The 13,800-nt window shown below is 51.5% G+C and overlaps 1 protein-coding gene across 3 annotated transcripts in view; it reads left to right on the top strand.

The window, feature by feature from the left end:
- Nucleotides 1-8,416, top strand: part of USP43 (ubiquitin specific peptidase 43) — a 55,356-nt gene extending 46,940 nt beyond the window's left edge. For all 3 annotated transcript variants that reach the window (XM_070393794.1, XM_070393793.1, XM_070393792.1), the window contains one exon: nt 6,691-8,416. In XM_070393794.1, coding sequence (XP_070249895.1) covers nt 6,691-7,718 — 1,028 coding nt within the window. In that variant the 3' untranslated portion in view covers nt 7,719-8,416. The remainder of the gene's footprint in view (nt 1-6,690) is intronic.
- The last annotated feature ends 5,384 nt before the right edge of the window (nt 8,417-13,800 follow it).

Below are 13,800 nucleotides of genomic sequence, written 5' to 3'. Positions count from 1 at the left end.
CCAATCCCTAGGTGCAGCCCCTGGTCGGGCTCAGAGCAGGGCCGATTGGGGAGTTGGGGCGCTGCCCCCTGTCATGCACAGAGCAGGGCGGATCGGGAGGTTGCGATGCCACCCTCAGTCACGCTCAGGGTAGGGCCGATTGGGGGGTTGGGGCACTGCCCCCTGTCACACTCAAGGCAGGGTCGATGGGGAGGTTGCGGCGCCACCCCCTGTCAAGCACAGAGCAGGGCCGATTAGGGGGTTGGGGCGCTGCCCCCTGTCACTCACAGAGCAGGGCCCATCAGGGGGGTTGGGGCTCCGTACCCTGTCACACACAGAGCAGGGTCAATCAGGGGGTTGGGGAGCTCCCCCCTGTCATGCACAGAGCAGGTCCCATCAGGGGGTTGAGGAGCTCCCCCCTGTCATGCACAGAGTAGGGCTGATAGGGGAGTTGGGGCACCGCCCCCTGTCACACACAGAGCAGGGTGGATCAGGGGGTTGGGGAGCTGCACCTTGTCACACTCAGGGCAGGGCCAATGGGGAGGTTATGGCTCTACCCCGTTACACACAGAGCAAGGCCCGTGGAGGGGGGTTGGGGCGCCACCCTCTATCACTCACAGAGCAGGGCCGATCAGGGGGTTGGGTGCTGCCACTGTCACACTCAGGGCAGGGCCGATGGAGAGGTTATGGCTCTACCCTGTCACACACAGAGCAGGGCCCGTGGGGGGGTGGGGGTTGGGGTGCCGCACCCTGTCACACACAGAGCCACAGGGCGATCAGGGGATTGGGGAGCTCCCCCCTATCAGGCACAGAGCAGGGCTGATCAGGGGGTTGGGGCACCTTCCCCTGTCACGAACAGAGCAGGGCAGATAGGGAGGTTGTGGCCCTGCTCCCTGTCACACACAGAGCCGCAGGGTGATCAGGGGGTTTGGGCGCTGCCCCCTGTCACGCTGATCCTGGTGCCGGGAGCCTCGCTGCTCCACTGATCCCAGTGCTGGGAGGCATATTACCCTTTTACTATATAGAATAGAGGCCTGGTGCATGGGTGGGGGCCGGCTGGTTTGCCCTGAAGGGTGTCCTGGATCAGGGTGGGGGTCCCCACTGGTGTGCCTGGCCAGTCTGGCTGAGGGGCTGCGGGCTGTTTTCAGGCTGGTGGGTTGACTGAAGCTCCCAACCGCTCCTTTTTTTCTTTTTTTTTATTCTGGGCCAGCTTTAGCTCTGAGGCCTAGGCTGCTGAAAGCTGGTTTCTGGCCTTTGTTTTTCCTTCTGTATTTGATACAATGTTGTGGTCCGGCTGGCTGAAGCCTGGCTGACTAACTCAGGTTTCTGGGGTTTTGTTTAGCTTCTATATTTGCAACATAGTTGCTTAGAGTTGCAGCTGAGAGGCCGGCAAGTGAGGCAGGGAACGTTGGAGTCCGCCATCACTGGAGCAAGCAAGCTTCCCTGTTCACTTCAGTGCATGGCTGCCGGCCCCCATCTTGGCTGACAGTTAATTTGCATAAGGATATGCTGATTAGCCAATGGGAAGGGTAGCGGTCGTACGCTAATTGCCATGTTTCTCTTTTATTAGTGTAGATGTGTGTGTGTGTGTGTGTGTGTTTATATATATATATGTTTATATATACATACATATTCAAATATATGTTTATTGATTTCAGAGAGGAAGGGAAAGGGAGAGGGAGATAGAAACATCAATGATGAGAGAGAATCATTGATCGGCTGCCCGACTCTGGAGATTGAGCCCGCAACCGGGGCATGTGCCCTGGCTGGGAATTGAACCATGACTTCCTGGTTCATAGGTCGATGCTCAACCACTGAGCCACGCCGGCTGGGCTGATTTATATTTTTAAAAAGTCTACTCTGGCTGCCGTGTGGAGAATACATCATAGAGGGGTGAGAGTGGAAGACAGAAGGTCGATTGGGAGTCTTATGTGATTGTCCAGGCAAGAGTGGTGGCTTGGACGAGTGTGTTAGGTAAGAGACGTCAGATCCTGGATATACTTGAAGATGGAGCTGATGGGTTTGCTGATGTGAGAGAGTGAGTGATCCAGGAGGACCCTGCTTGGCTAGCATCGACGTGACTAGGTGGTCAGGTTAGTAGTGCAGTTAATGAGATGGGAAAGAATTGGGTGGGAAACAGTCAGTTTTGGAGAGAAATCAAGAAACTTGTGACTTGATAACTAAGATTTCTATAAGCCCTCTGAGTCAAGATGGTATAAGGAGATAAACGTTTGAGCCGTCAGCACAGGGATAGATTTGAAACCCCAGGGCTGGCTGAGCTCCCCTGGGGAAGGCACAGATAGGAAGGAGTGGAGACTTCAGCGATGCCTGGAGCTCCCCACAGGAGGGTGGGCAGGGCGAGAGGCCAGCAAAGAACGGGGAGGAGCCAGGGAGACAGGAAGAAACCTGGGTGCAAATGAGCCACTGATGCAGAAGAGGAAATTGTGGCCAGCGGTGTCACATATGGTTGAGAGGCTAAGGCGAGGCTGGGTGAGTGATCACCAGGCTGGAGGGTCACTGTTTGAGAAGCTCCGAGGTGGCACTAAACCTGGGCAGGTAAGAATCTAGCCATAAGTGTTCAGTACTGGGTGGTACTACCGCTTCTCCCCAGGGCTATGCCGGAGATCCTCACCGAGGCTGTCTTTTCATTGATTCCAGAGAGAGCGGAAGGGAGAGGGAGAGAGAGAGAAACATTGATCGGCTGCCTCTTACATGCACCCCAACATGAGATCAAACCCAAAACTCGGGTAAGGGCCCTGACTGGAATCAAGCCCTTGACCTTTAGGTGAACGGGACGATATTCCAACCAACTGAGCCACATTGGCCAGGGCTGGGAGACGACTTTTACTGTCAAAGGCAGGGATGATGCTGTAAAGAACAGAACGGTCCCTCCCAGATGCCAGCAGTCCAAATGCCAGAGAAACACCGATAGCCGGGGAACGTCATCCTCCCAGCGGCTCTGGTTATGGGACATTGTGATAACGAGGCATTTTTAAAGGAAAATGAATGGATTCGACCTTGTGGTGCTGCACTGTCGTCACTGGGGACGGGTGTCGGAGAGGCTGCCCAGGAAAGGATAGAATCACCGCTGGCTTTTGCAACGTTTACAAAAACATGACCCTTAGACAATATTGCTGGGGTCCCTGGGAGTGTAGGGGCCGGGGTCTCTCAAGCTTCCTTGGGTTTTCAGTAGGGTAGGTGCCCCGATGATACATTTCTTTTATGGCTTTCATTGGGCTCAGAAGTTTTGTTTTTCACTCTTTCAGTGATTTCCAGATAGTATGTTATTTCAGTTGTGATTTCTCTTTGATCTAAAGGTTATCTGGGAGTCTCAAATATTTAAGATTTTTTTTTTGGTCACCTTTTTAATCTTCATTTCTAGTTTTGTGGATTGTGATCCGAGAATGTGGTTCTCAAACATTCCCTTTTTGTGGGCAAGTAAGTACCTGAATATTATTGTGTTAAGTGTTCTGTGCATGAAATAGTGTACACCTACCTATTTGAGGGATGTGAGCTTTATATCCTTACTGTTAAATTAGGTGAGTTGACGGTTGTCTTCGATGCACCTGTCTTTAAATTAACCTTGGTAGGACTGCCTGGCTGGGAAGGGATATATGCACCCCTTCTTGTAGAGCTGTGGCTTTAATTGGGTACCCCAAGAACTTGAACTTGCTTTCTTTTACTGTCAAAAATTTAGAGCCCACTTTATCATGGGGAACGTTCAGTCTATTTATATTTAATATAATAATTGCACAACTTGACTTCATTTTCTTTAAAACTTTTTCCATTGCTTCTTTCTTTTTTTTAATTTTTTTAACTGATTTGATTATGTTGTTGTTTATTCCCTTTTTCTCCCCTTGTTCCTTTGGAAGTTCTGTTCTTTTCCATCTTGCTAATGGCTGCTTTATGTTTCCAATACTTAAAATCAAATGGCTTTTCCTGTAATTATGTGGCTATGAAAGGCCAACAACTCCCTGCGAGTCCTTCTGTTCCCCCTCTGCTTTCTCTCCTCCCCCCAGACATGTGAGGCCTACACCATGCTTCCATGTCGGCCCTCCAAACCAGGGCTTCCGATGCTTTCACGTGCTCCCTCTGGTCTGCGTTAGGCGCCCCCGCCTCAACCCCCGACTCAGATTTGCTGAGATGGTGGGATATTCTTCAGACTGCAATTAGAACTCCGCTTGCAGTACCTTTCCATCCCAAACACACTGACTTAACTTTATGTGGCACAGTCTCACCCCATCGGAGCCCCACGTGGGTGGGTGGGTGGGCGGTGCACTGACCACAGGGTCCACTGAACACCTCGGATGGTTCCACCACCGCTGCCTGAGGTCTCATTCTGACGCGGGAGTGATTGGTCAGAGCCCTTCTGGGGTGTGCGTCATGAATCCTCTAACTCTGCACGGCCACAGATCTTTCCTTTCACTTGGGAGTGAGTGGCGCTTGGCTGCTCGGAGGACTCTTGGCTTGCAGTCCTTTTCTCCCAGGCGTCTGCGGGAGGTTTCCCACGGTCTGCCAGGCCTCAGGGCTGCAGGTGAGAAGCCCATTTATTTATTTTTTTCCCGTGAGAGTCACTTGTTCTTTCTGGCTGGAAGCTTTTAAGATTCTGTCTTGGACCTTGGAGTTGAGAAGTTCTACCAGAGTGTGCCTAGGGGCGTGTGTTGTCCATCAATCCCACCTAGAACTCGGGAAGGCCTTTCCTTCTACAGATGCAGGCTTTTCTTTCAGGAAATGATCTTTTTTGTTGTTTAATTATTGTCTCACCTGCTTTTCAGATTCCTGTTACTTGCCTGTTGTGTCTCCTGGATCTGTCCTCTGAGTCTCCTAGCTTTTCCCTGAGATTTCTGTCTCTCTGTCATTTTGCTCTGTGGTATGAGACGTTGCTTTCACAATTACGGACTTTTCACAAATTCCAGGATCATTTCAGGCCACTAGTTTGAGTTCCAACAGGGACCTTGGATGTCTTCATTTACTGACTTGAAAAACCTGGGAGTTATATTTTCAGTCTCTAGTTGTTTTATACCTGAATCTCCTTAAGAACTTTAAGTTGTCTGTTTCCTCTGGTGGCTCCATTTCACTAAGGGGTTCTTCTGATGGTCGCATGTTCTGACCCTCTGATTGCTGGACCCCTCGTGTGCGCTGTTATTTTTCTGTTTCTCCCAAAGGGGCCCCCCTCCACCTTCTCTTGAGCAGTGGTTATTAGAGTGGGGGGAGGGCAGTGGCCTCAGCTCCCGAGTTAGCCTTTCTCCTCGCCAGCCTCGTCCTGGAGGCTCCGTCTCAGAGGCGGAGAAGGCCCAGCTCACCTATGCAGCTTCCGCTTATCTTCTAAATGCCTGAGGGCCAGGCTTGCCTGAGGCTGCACTCTGCAGCCACAGCAGAGTGGTCTCCAAATGCAGATCGGGGCTCAGAAGAGGAAGCCCCCTTTTCTCCCTAGATCCCAACCACGGTGGTCTCTTTCCTGCCTCCCTGGCCCTGCAAGCTTACCTGTGCCCCGGGCCTTTGCACTAGCAGCTGCCTCTGCCTGGAGCCTGTTCTCCCCAGATCTCCACATGGCTTCTTCCCTCTCTGCCCTGAGGTCTCATCATTCCTCACACGTCACTCACTGGCCGCCCGTATTTCCCCCGCATTCTTCCTCATAGCTCCTGTCCTGACATCCCATGAGATCATAAAGTTTTATTTCCTGTCAAACCCCATAAGGGACAAGCACTTTGTATTTTTTCGACAGCGGTGTCCCCAGCCCTGAAAACTGTCCTTAGCCCGCAGCAGGCTCTTAGGAAATAGTGATTGAGTGCGGAAGTGAGTGGAAACCCTCGGAAGACGGAAAGCACTGGCCAGGAAAGGGCTGGTCCTGTTGCCGGTGGGCTAAGGATGCTGAGGAGAGGGCCCTGCCCACCCCTGCCCACCGCGCACACTGGGGTGGCTCCGCTTCCCTTTGGGGGGCTGTTGTCATTGGTGAAGATGGGCATCTAGCCAGCGTTGCCCCGACTCCTTCAGCAAGTGAACAGCACCTGCGAAGGCTGAGAGCAGGGGCTTGGGCTGGCACTCTATGCCATGCTCGGCACACAGGGACTGGCCCTCATTTGGCCTGGGAAAGCAGGTCCAATAAGCAGAACTTGTGCAGAGTATGCTGTTTCAGGAAATACTTAAAGAAGAATGGAAGTGATGTTGAATCGGAGTGGTCGACGCCTCAGGGACTGGTCTTTACCAGGAGTCTGCACTGCCTGGCCTGTAGCTGGCTACCTTCTTGGGCACTGGTACGCCCTGTGGCTTCCAACGGTGCTAATGCAGTGGTTCTCAACCTTCTGGCCCCTTAAATACAGTTCCTCATGTTGTGACCCAACCATAAAATTATTTTCGTTGCTACTTCATAACTGTAATGTTGCTACTGTTATGAATCGTCATGTAAATATCTGATGCAGGATGGTCTTAGGCGACCCCTGTGAAAGGGTCGTTCGACCGCCAAAGGGGTCGCGACCCACAGGTTGAGAACCGCTGTGCTAATGGATTCAGTGGAATAGGGGTGAGAGCATGATGCTCCGAGGGCAGGAGCCGCAGTGGCCTGTCTGTGGCCCACGGCTGTGTCCGTGCCCAGCACAGCGCCTGAAGCATCCGAGGGGCCCAGTCACTGCCGGTTCAATGGCTGGTGTTTGCAGTGACTCCTGTTGAGCTGGAGGGGTCTGTGGGCACTAATGCTCTTGGTGTCTCTTTCAGGAGGCCTGGAGTCCAGGCCCTTGGTCCGGGGAGAGAGAGGCCGAAGCATCAGCATGAAGGTGCCCACTGCCTCTCGAGCCAAGCAGGGGGCCTTCAGGACCATGCCCCTCCGGTGGTCTTTCGGACACAGAGAGAAACCGGTGGTGGCGTCGGTCGAGTTGGTGGAGTACTTGGAGTCCAGACGGAGGCCTCGGTCTACGAGCCAGTCCATCGTGCCGCTGCTGACGGGCGCTGCTGGCGGGGACGAGAAGTCGGCGGGGCCGAGGTCAAGTGCCACCCCCGCTGCTAAGGGTGAAGGTAGTGAGCAGCGAGCCAGCGAGAGAGGACCAGCCGGCGTGTCCTGCCCCGAGGGCCACCTCAGCCATGGAGCCGTCCCTGGAGTCTCGGATGGTCTGAACACAGCGGGGAAACTGGAGGGACATGCTGGCCACGATATCAGGCTCCCCAGGCAGTGTGATCTGCTGCTCACAGTCACACCCTCCGTGCGCACTGAGAAGCGAGCCCGGCCCGAGGGCCAGAGGACCGAGAACGGGAAGGGAAGTGGCCATGTGGGGACCCAGGGCGCCTCAAGTACTGTGGGCAGATCAGCTCCTCAAAATGCCTTCGCCAGGGCCAGGGCAGATGCAGAGGGAAGGGACCCTGAGACAGACAGATTCTCACAGGGGACCCTCACCCTTCTGAGGTCTGTGTTTTTGAAGAAGAACAAGAAGAATGACAGGGCTGAGGTGTCCCCAGTCTCCCTGGGGAGTGGCAGACTGAACCCAGCGGTGGGTGAGCAGACTCGAGTCTTGTCCTCTCCCCTGCGGGTGCCGGGGGGCCTGGCCAGGGGCCCGGAGGGCGCTGTCCGCTCTGCGCCCAGCTCTCTGCACCTCCCGCGCAAGGCGTGCAGGCCCCCGAGGGCGAGTGCCCCGATCCCGGCACAGAGGAGTGTTCCCGGGGAGCACACGCCTTTCGGCAGCTTGCAGAGGGTGAAATACCACACTCTCTCCTTAAGGCGAAAGAAATCGTTACCGGAGTCCAGCTTTTGATGGCGCGTCCCAGTGTCGTGTGAAGCTGGCATTCTCTCAGCTCTGCCCCGAGCAGCTGCAGGCGGCCTGGCTTGCGAGCAGGACTCTGGGAAGCCACTTGTCTTGGGACCCCTGAAAAATAAAATATTTTTGGTCTTCACGTCTAGATTTCCAACACATCCAAACACCTTCCTGTCTTGTCGGCTGCTTTTCTCCTCATGGGACACTAGAGGGTGCTGTTGGGTCAGCATTACCGTTTCAGGCCAAGAACTGCTGTTTTGTTTAAATAAGTCCAGGACCTGAGGAATTATTTAAAGAGTGATCGGTTGTGGGCTCACCTTTCAACATAACTCTGTAGGGAAGCCCAGTTAATATGAATCTTCCCTATCAAATCAAATATTGCCATTGACTGCTATTAATTTTTTTTTTTTTAATTTAAATAGGTGACTTAACAGGAAAAATCTTTTCCTTTTAATGTTTCTCTGGGATAAAGCACTGAAATGCCAAAAAAGTGGTAGTGACAGGCAAGATTCTAGGAGAGAGATGATTGAGGTGTTAGGAGAATATTTAATATATAACAAAATAATTGTATTAAAGATTTTCAAGGTATTTAAAAAAGGTAACTATTTTGATACTAGGACAAAAGGAAGTTCTTTTTAAAAAAAGTTTAAATATGAGGTGTGTGTATACTTTTAATAAAAGCCCTCCATTAAAATATGGGAATGGCTGGATTACTCATGTTTTATAAATGGTATTGTTTTGTTCCTGCTGTACCCACTCGGCTCATTGCTGTTGATATCAGACCGTCATTACTCGAGTTTTACTGGAATTTTAAAAAGCTTTTAATTAAAATGACTTGCTTTAAAATATATTTTTATTGATTTCAGAGAGGAAAGGAGAGGGGGAGAGAGAATCATTGATTGGCTGCCTCCTCTCCTGCATGCTCCCTACTGGGGATGGAGCTCGCAATCTGAGCATGTGCCCTGACCAGGACTCAAACCATGACCTCCTGGTTCATAGGTTGACGCTCAGCCATTGAGCCACGCCAGCCGGGCTAAAATGACTTGCTTTATAAGACATAGAAAGCTCCGGTCTCACTTGTGAGGGCCTGGGAGTTGAGCCTGCCCATTTCCTGGAGCTTCGCATGCTGCTCAGTGGCCGCTCTGACAAATGCCCTGTCGCTGCCCCTGGAAGCTGCCAAATGACCTCAGGCCTGTGGCCCGACAGTTGGGGTTCCTGGTGAGTCTGTACTTAAACAGCACGCTTTCTAGAAATACTTCCTTTCTCATGGGAACCATTGGTTCCGGACATCAACTCCCCAAATGTAGTTCTCATACTCACTGCAGGGCTCACTGGTATGTCTTTGCTGTTTTTTTTTTTTTTTCTTAAGAAGAAAGAATGATGTCCTTTTATGTCCCCACTGGGAAAGATGCTTGCTTTTGAGCACGAACTAAGTGGACCCGAGCTAAGGTGGACCCGAGATAACAGGAGAAGCAGGAAACCCAGCCGCCTGACTCAACCGAGGGCACGCGCACAGTGGACCTGTGTCTGCATTTCAGAAGCTCAGGTTCTGTTCCCGTCCCGGCCACTGTGCTCCAGGTGGGTGGGAGCTGTGGCTGGCCACGTCCTCTGTGGCTATGAAGTCTGGGAGCCTTCCTGCTTTATCTGCTTCGTTCTCCTCAGATGCCACTCATTCGTCATGTTTAGCACCCATGCTCTTTCTAAGCTCAGCCTCACTTCCTGTGTCCTCAGATGTGCTCCCCTTGTAAGGTCCCAACTTTAAATAGCCCTGGGTATGCTGGTGGGGGAGGGGGGGGGCAGAGTTAGCTGTGTTCTCCACGATGCACCCTGGGCCTAATTGCTCACATACCCTGGTGGACCCATCTTCAGCAAGGATGCCAGAGGCCCCTTGGTATTCCTTTCCCCAAGGCTGCTTTCCCTTCTAGAGCAGCGGTTCTCAACCTGTGGGTCTCGACCCCTTTGGGGGCCGAACGACCCTTTCACCGGGGTCGCCTAAGACCATCGGAAAACACATATATAATTACATATTGTTTTTGTGATTAATCACTATGCTTTAATTATGTTCAATTTGTAACAATGAAAATACATCCTGCATATCAGATATTTACATTACGATTCATAACAGTAGCAGAATTACAGTTATGAAGTAGCAACGAAAATAACTTTATGGTTATTTTCATAACATGAGGAACTGTATTAAAGGGTCGTGGCATTAGGAAGGTTGAGAACCACCGTTCTAGAGGCATCAGTAGGGAAGGCTGTGAGGACAGAGCATGTCTCTATCGAAATAAACCTACGTTTCTATGAAAATTGAACCTTTTGTTTTCTTGCAGCCCACATACACTTAAACCTTGTTTATTTGGCCCGTGTTAGCCTTTGAGTCTGACATGCTTGCTGTGAAATCTCCCTGTCATCTTTGACCTCATTTCTCCCTATCCCTCACTCCCAATCAGTTGCCAGTTCCACATTCGTTGCATCGCTTGCCTCTGTCTCTACCTCCTTCCCCCTGACCCTCTCTAGCCATCACCTGCGTTATTGCAGCGGCCTCCTAATACAGCTGCCAGCTGATGCAGCCATGCTGATTGGGTCGCCCTCAGGGCACCAGGCTCCAGTGTTTCTGACCTTCTATCCCAGTGGTTCTCAACCTTGGCTGCACATTAGAATCACCTGGGAATCTTTCTAAAATCCTGAGTTTTGGGCCTCATCCTCCAGAAATTCTGTTTCTTTGTTACTAATGTTGTGGCCCCACCCCATAACAAAGAAACAGAATTTCTGGAGGGTGAGGCCCAGAAATAAGGATTTTAAAAAGATTCCTAGGTGATTCTAATGTGCAGCCAAGGTTGAGAACCACTGCTCTATCCACAGCAAAACTGTCCTCCTATGAGCCCTGCCCTCGCAGCCAAGTGGTCACTGAGCAGATTGGTTTGGAATATTCTGGAGATAACAGTTCTACCTTAGAGGGGCTTGTTTTGGTGTCTGAAATTCCCACTCGAAATTTTGGAGCATGTAAGGCCCTTTGATGAGGAGCTGCTTAGTTCTCCGATGCCGTCCAGAGCCAGCTGTTCCCGGGGGGCTCAGGAAGTGTCCCTAGAAGGATGCCTGTGTCTGCTGGAGAGATGGGCTGTTTCCTCTGGTTTTCGACTTTCCCCAAAGGAGTCTCACGATTCTTCTGGGTGTTGGCCATGTCGGTCAAGATCCAGGCTGGAAACAGAGATCCACTCGAATAGGGTGTACTAGTTTCCTGTGGCTGCTGTAACAAATACCACAGACGGGGTGGCTTAGAACAACAGAAATGTATTGCCTCACAGCTCTGGAGGCCTGAAGTCAGATCAAGGGGTCAGCAGGGCCCTGCTCTCAGGACAGCTGTAGGAGAGAATCCCTCTTTGCCTCTTCCTGGCTTTTGGTGGTTTGCCTGAAATTCTTGGCCTTTTTTTTTTTTTTTTGGCTTGCAGCTGCGTAAGTCCAATCTCTCTGTCCTGGTTATCGCATGGCTGCTCCCTGTGTGTCTGTCTTCACATGGCTTTCTTCTCATAAGGACACCAGTCCATTGAATTAGGGCTCCATCCTACACCAGCAAGACCTCATGTTAACCAGTTACATCTGCGATGACCCTATGTCCAAATAAGGTGACATTGCTAAGGTACTGGGGGTTAAGACTCCAACATATCTTTTTATGGGGATACAACTCAGTCCATAAGATGTGGTGTCCAGGAGAGCTTAGCGAATGGGCTGGGAATGGAGGTCAAGGTCAAGGGGAACCAACCAGGTGCTGCAGCTCCCAGGGCAAACAGCCAGGAGCCATGGCCACCCTGGCATCGGAAGGGCGAAGGGAAGGAGCAGTTCCAGAGTGTGACCCGAGGGCACGGCTGTGGGATAGGAGCGGTGGCTTTCAGGGGTGCATTGCAGTCATGTCACAGCAGCCTGGTGGAGGGGGGCTGGGGGACTAAATCCTGGGGCCTCATTCCCTTCCTGCCCCCCAACCACCGATGGCTGACCCCAGTCAGCAGCCGAGACGAGAGCGCCCTCTGCTGCAGTCCTCCTGGGCTCTCAGGCAGAGAGGGAACAGGGCCTGGAGGGGCAAACAGACACCATCCAGGATGAGGCCCCAAAATCAGGATTTTAAAAAGATTCCCAGGTGATTCTAATGTGCAGCCAAGGTTGAGAACCACGGCCTTAGGACAAATTGTGTTAATAAAAAGCAACGGGTCCTGAGATGAGGAGAACTTAGTTCCTTAAGCTAAGTCTTCTCTGACTCCCTATAGTGCCTTTCGAAATTATGTTTCATCTCTGGACTCTTACTTAATTTACAAACAGCCCTTCTCCAGATTTTTGAACCCTTCTTTTTTTTATTGTTTAAAGTATTACACATAGTAGTGCATATATCTTTTTTCCCCCCATTGGCCTTCCCCCAGCCTCCCCTACCCCCTGTGGCAAGCCCTCATCCCCCCCCGCCCCCCCCCCCCCAGTGTCTTGTGTCCATTGGTTGTGCATATGTGCATGCATACAAGTCCTTCGGTTGATCTCTTTCTCCCCCACCCCAACACTCCCCAGCCTTCCTGCTGTAGTTTGACAGTCTGTTCGATGCTTTACTGCCTCTGTATCTATCTTCTTGTTAATCAGGTTATAATGTTCTTTATTTTCCATAAATGAGTGAGATCATGTGGTATTTTTCTTTCATTGCCTGGCTTATTTCACTTAGCATAATGCTCTCCAGTTCCAACCATGCTGCTGTAAATGGTAAGAATTCCTTCTTTTTTATAGCAGCGTAGTATTCCATTGTGTAGATGTACATAGTTTTCTAATCCACCTATCTGCTGATGGGCACTTAGGCTGTTTCCAAATCTTAGCTATGGTGAATTGTGCTGCTATGAACATAGAGGTGCATATATCCTTTCTGATTGGTGTTTCTAGTTTCTTGGGATATATTCCTAGAAGTGGGATTACTGGGTCAAATGGGAGTTCCATTTTTAGTTTTTTGAGGAAACTCCATACTGTTCTCCACAGTGGCTGCACCAGTCTGCATTCCCACCAGCAGTGCTCTGAACCCTTCTTGATGTGGGATCAAGAACCCCAGTACTCACTTTTTTCAATTAAAAAATTTTTTGTAGACATTGGGAGGAAAAAAAACCCAGAAAACCACATTTATGTCACCCACGTGGAGTAATGCGGGCTGTGTCAAGCTTTGCGGTGTTGCTCGGTGGTCTGGGACAGTCCTGTGTCCTAAGGGTGCGCCATCCTCAGGCTGCCTCAGAGCATCACAGAGCATGCTCACCCTCAGTTTTCTCATCTGTGAAATGGGTTTGTCAGCCCTTCCCGCGAGTCAAAGTTGATGTGAAGACCAAATGGGACCTTGGAGGGGGATGCTCGTTGGAGATGATGAGCAGCACATAATCTTGAGGGATCCTAGGTTTGGAGCCACAGTGACACCTCGTGGCCAGTCCTCATATTGCATGACACTTTGCCCCCTCAATTTAAAGTGATTCCACCCCCTCTACGTTTGAAGCTTTCCTTGTGGGCTTTCGTTTAGTGGGCTGGTGAGATACCCCATCCTGAGTGGGCAGCAGAGCATGAGTGGACACAGGCACATCTGAAAGCCAGTAAGGGCACCCAGTCAGAGGGATGCCGAAGTTCCTGGACAGGAAATTCAACTTCAGGCCGTTTGGTGTGTGGGACAGTCAGTCCTGAAGCTGGGTCCACCTGCAGGTCTCTGACCCCCACCGCGGCGCTGCAGGGCGCCCTCTGCCTGGTCGCAGGGGAACAGCGGAGCAGACCCACGGACATGGGAGGTCCTTATTCCCTCTCCTTGCTGTCCTTTCAGAGAATCCGGGGTCTGAGGTCTTCCAACTCCAAGTTCTTGCCTTCCCAGAATGCAGCTCAGTGCTAGTGTGGATGCATCCCTGATGCAGTCCCTCCCTGCCTGTCCACCCCCATCCCATCCAAGGATCATCCCCTGGGCCCCACTCCAATAAACTACCCGAGAAGAGGCAGAGCCCCACAGGGAGCTGGTCAGGACCTTGAGTCTGGGTCATGGCCAAGTGTGGCTGGAGCCCAGCCTAGTGCATCCTCAGGACTGGTTGCCTGT

This window comes from Myotis yumanensis, unplaced genomic scaffold, assembly GCF_028538775.1.
Source record: "Myotis yumanensis isolate MYYU_CA2020_CCGP unplaced genomic scaffold, mMyoYum1.0.hap1 SCAF_16, whole genome shotgun sequence".
NCBI classification, from domain to species: domain Eukaryota; kingdom Metazoa; phylum Chordata; class Mammalia; order Chiroptera; family Vespertilionidae; genus Myotis; species Myotis yumanensis.
Note: the sequence above shows the minus strand (reverse complement) of the source record. Positions and strands in the feature narration are given on the sequence as shown.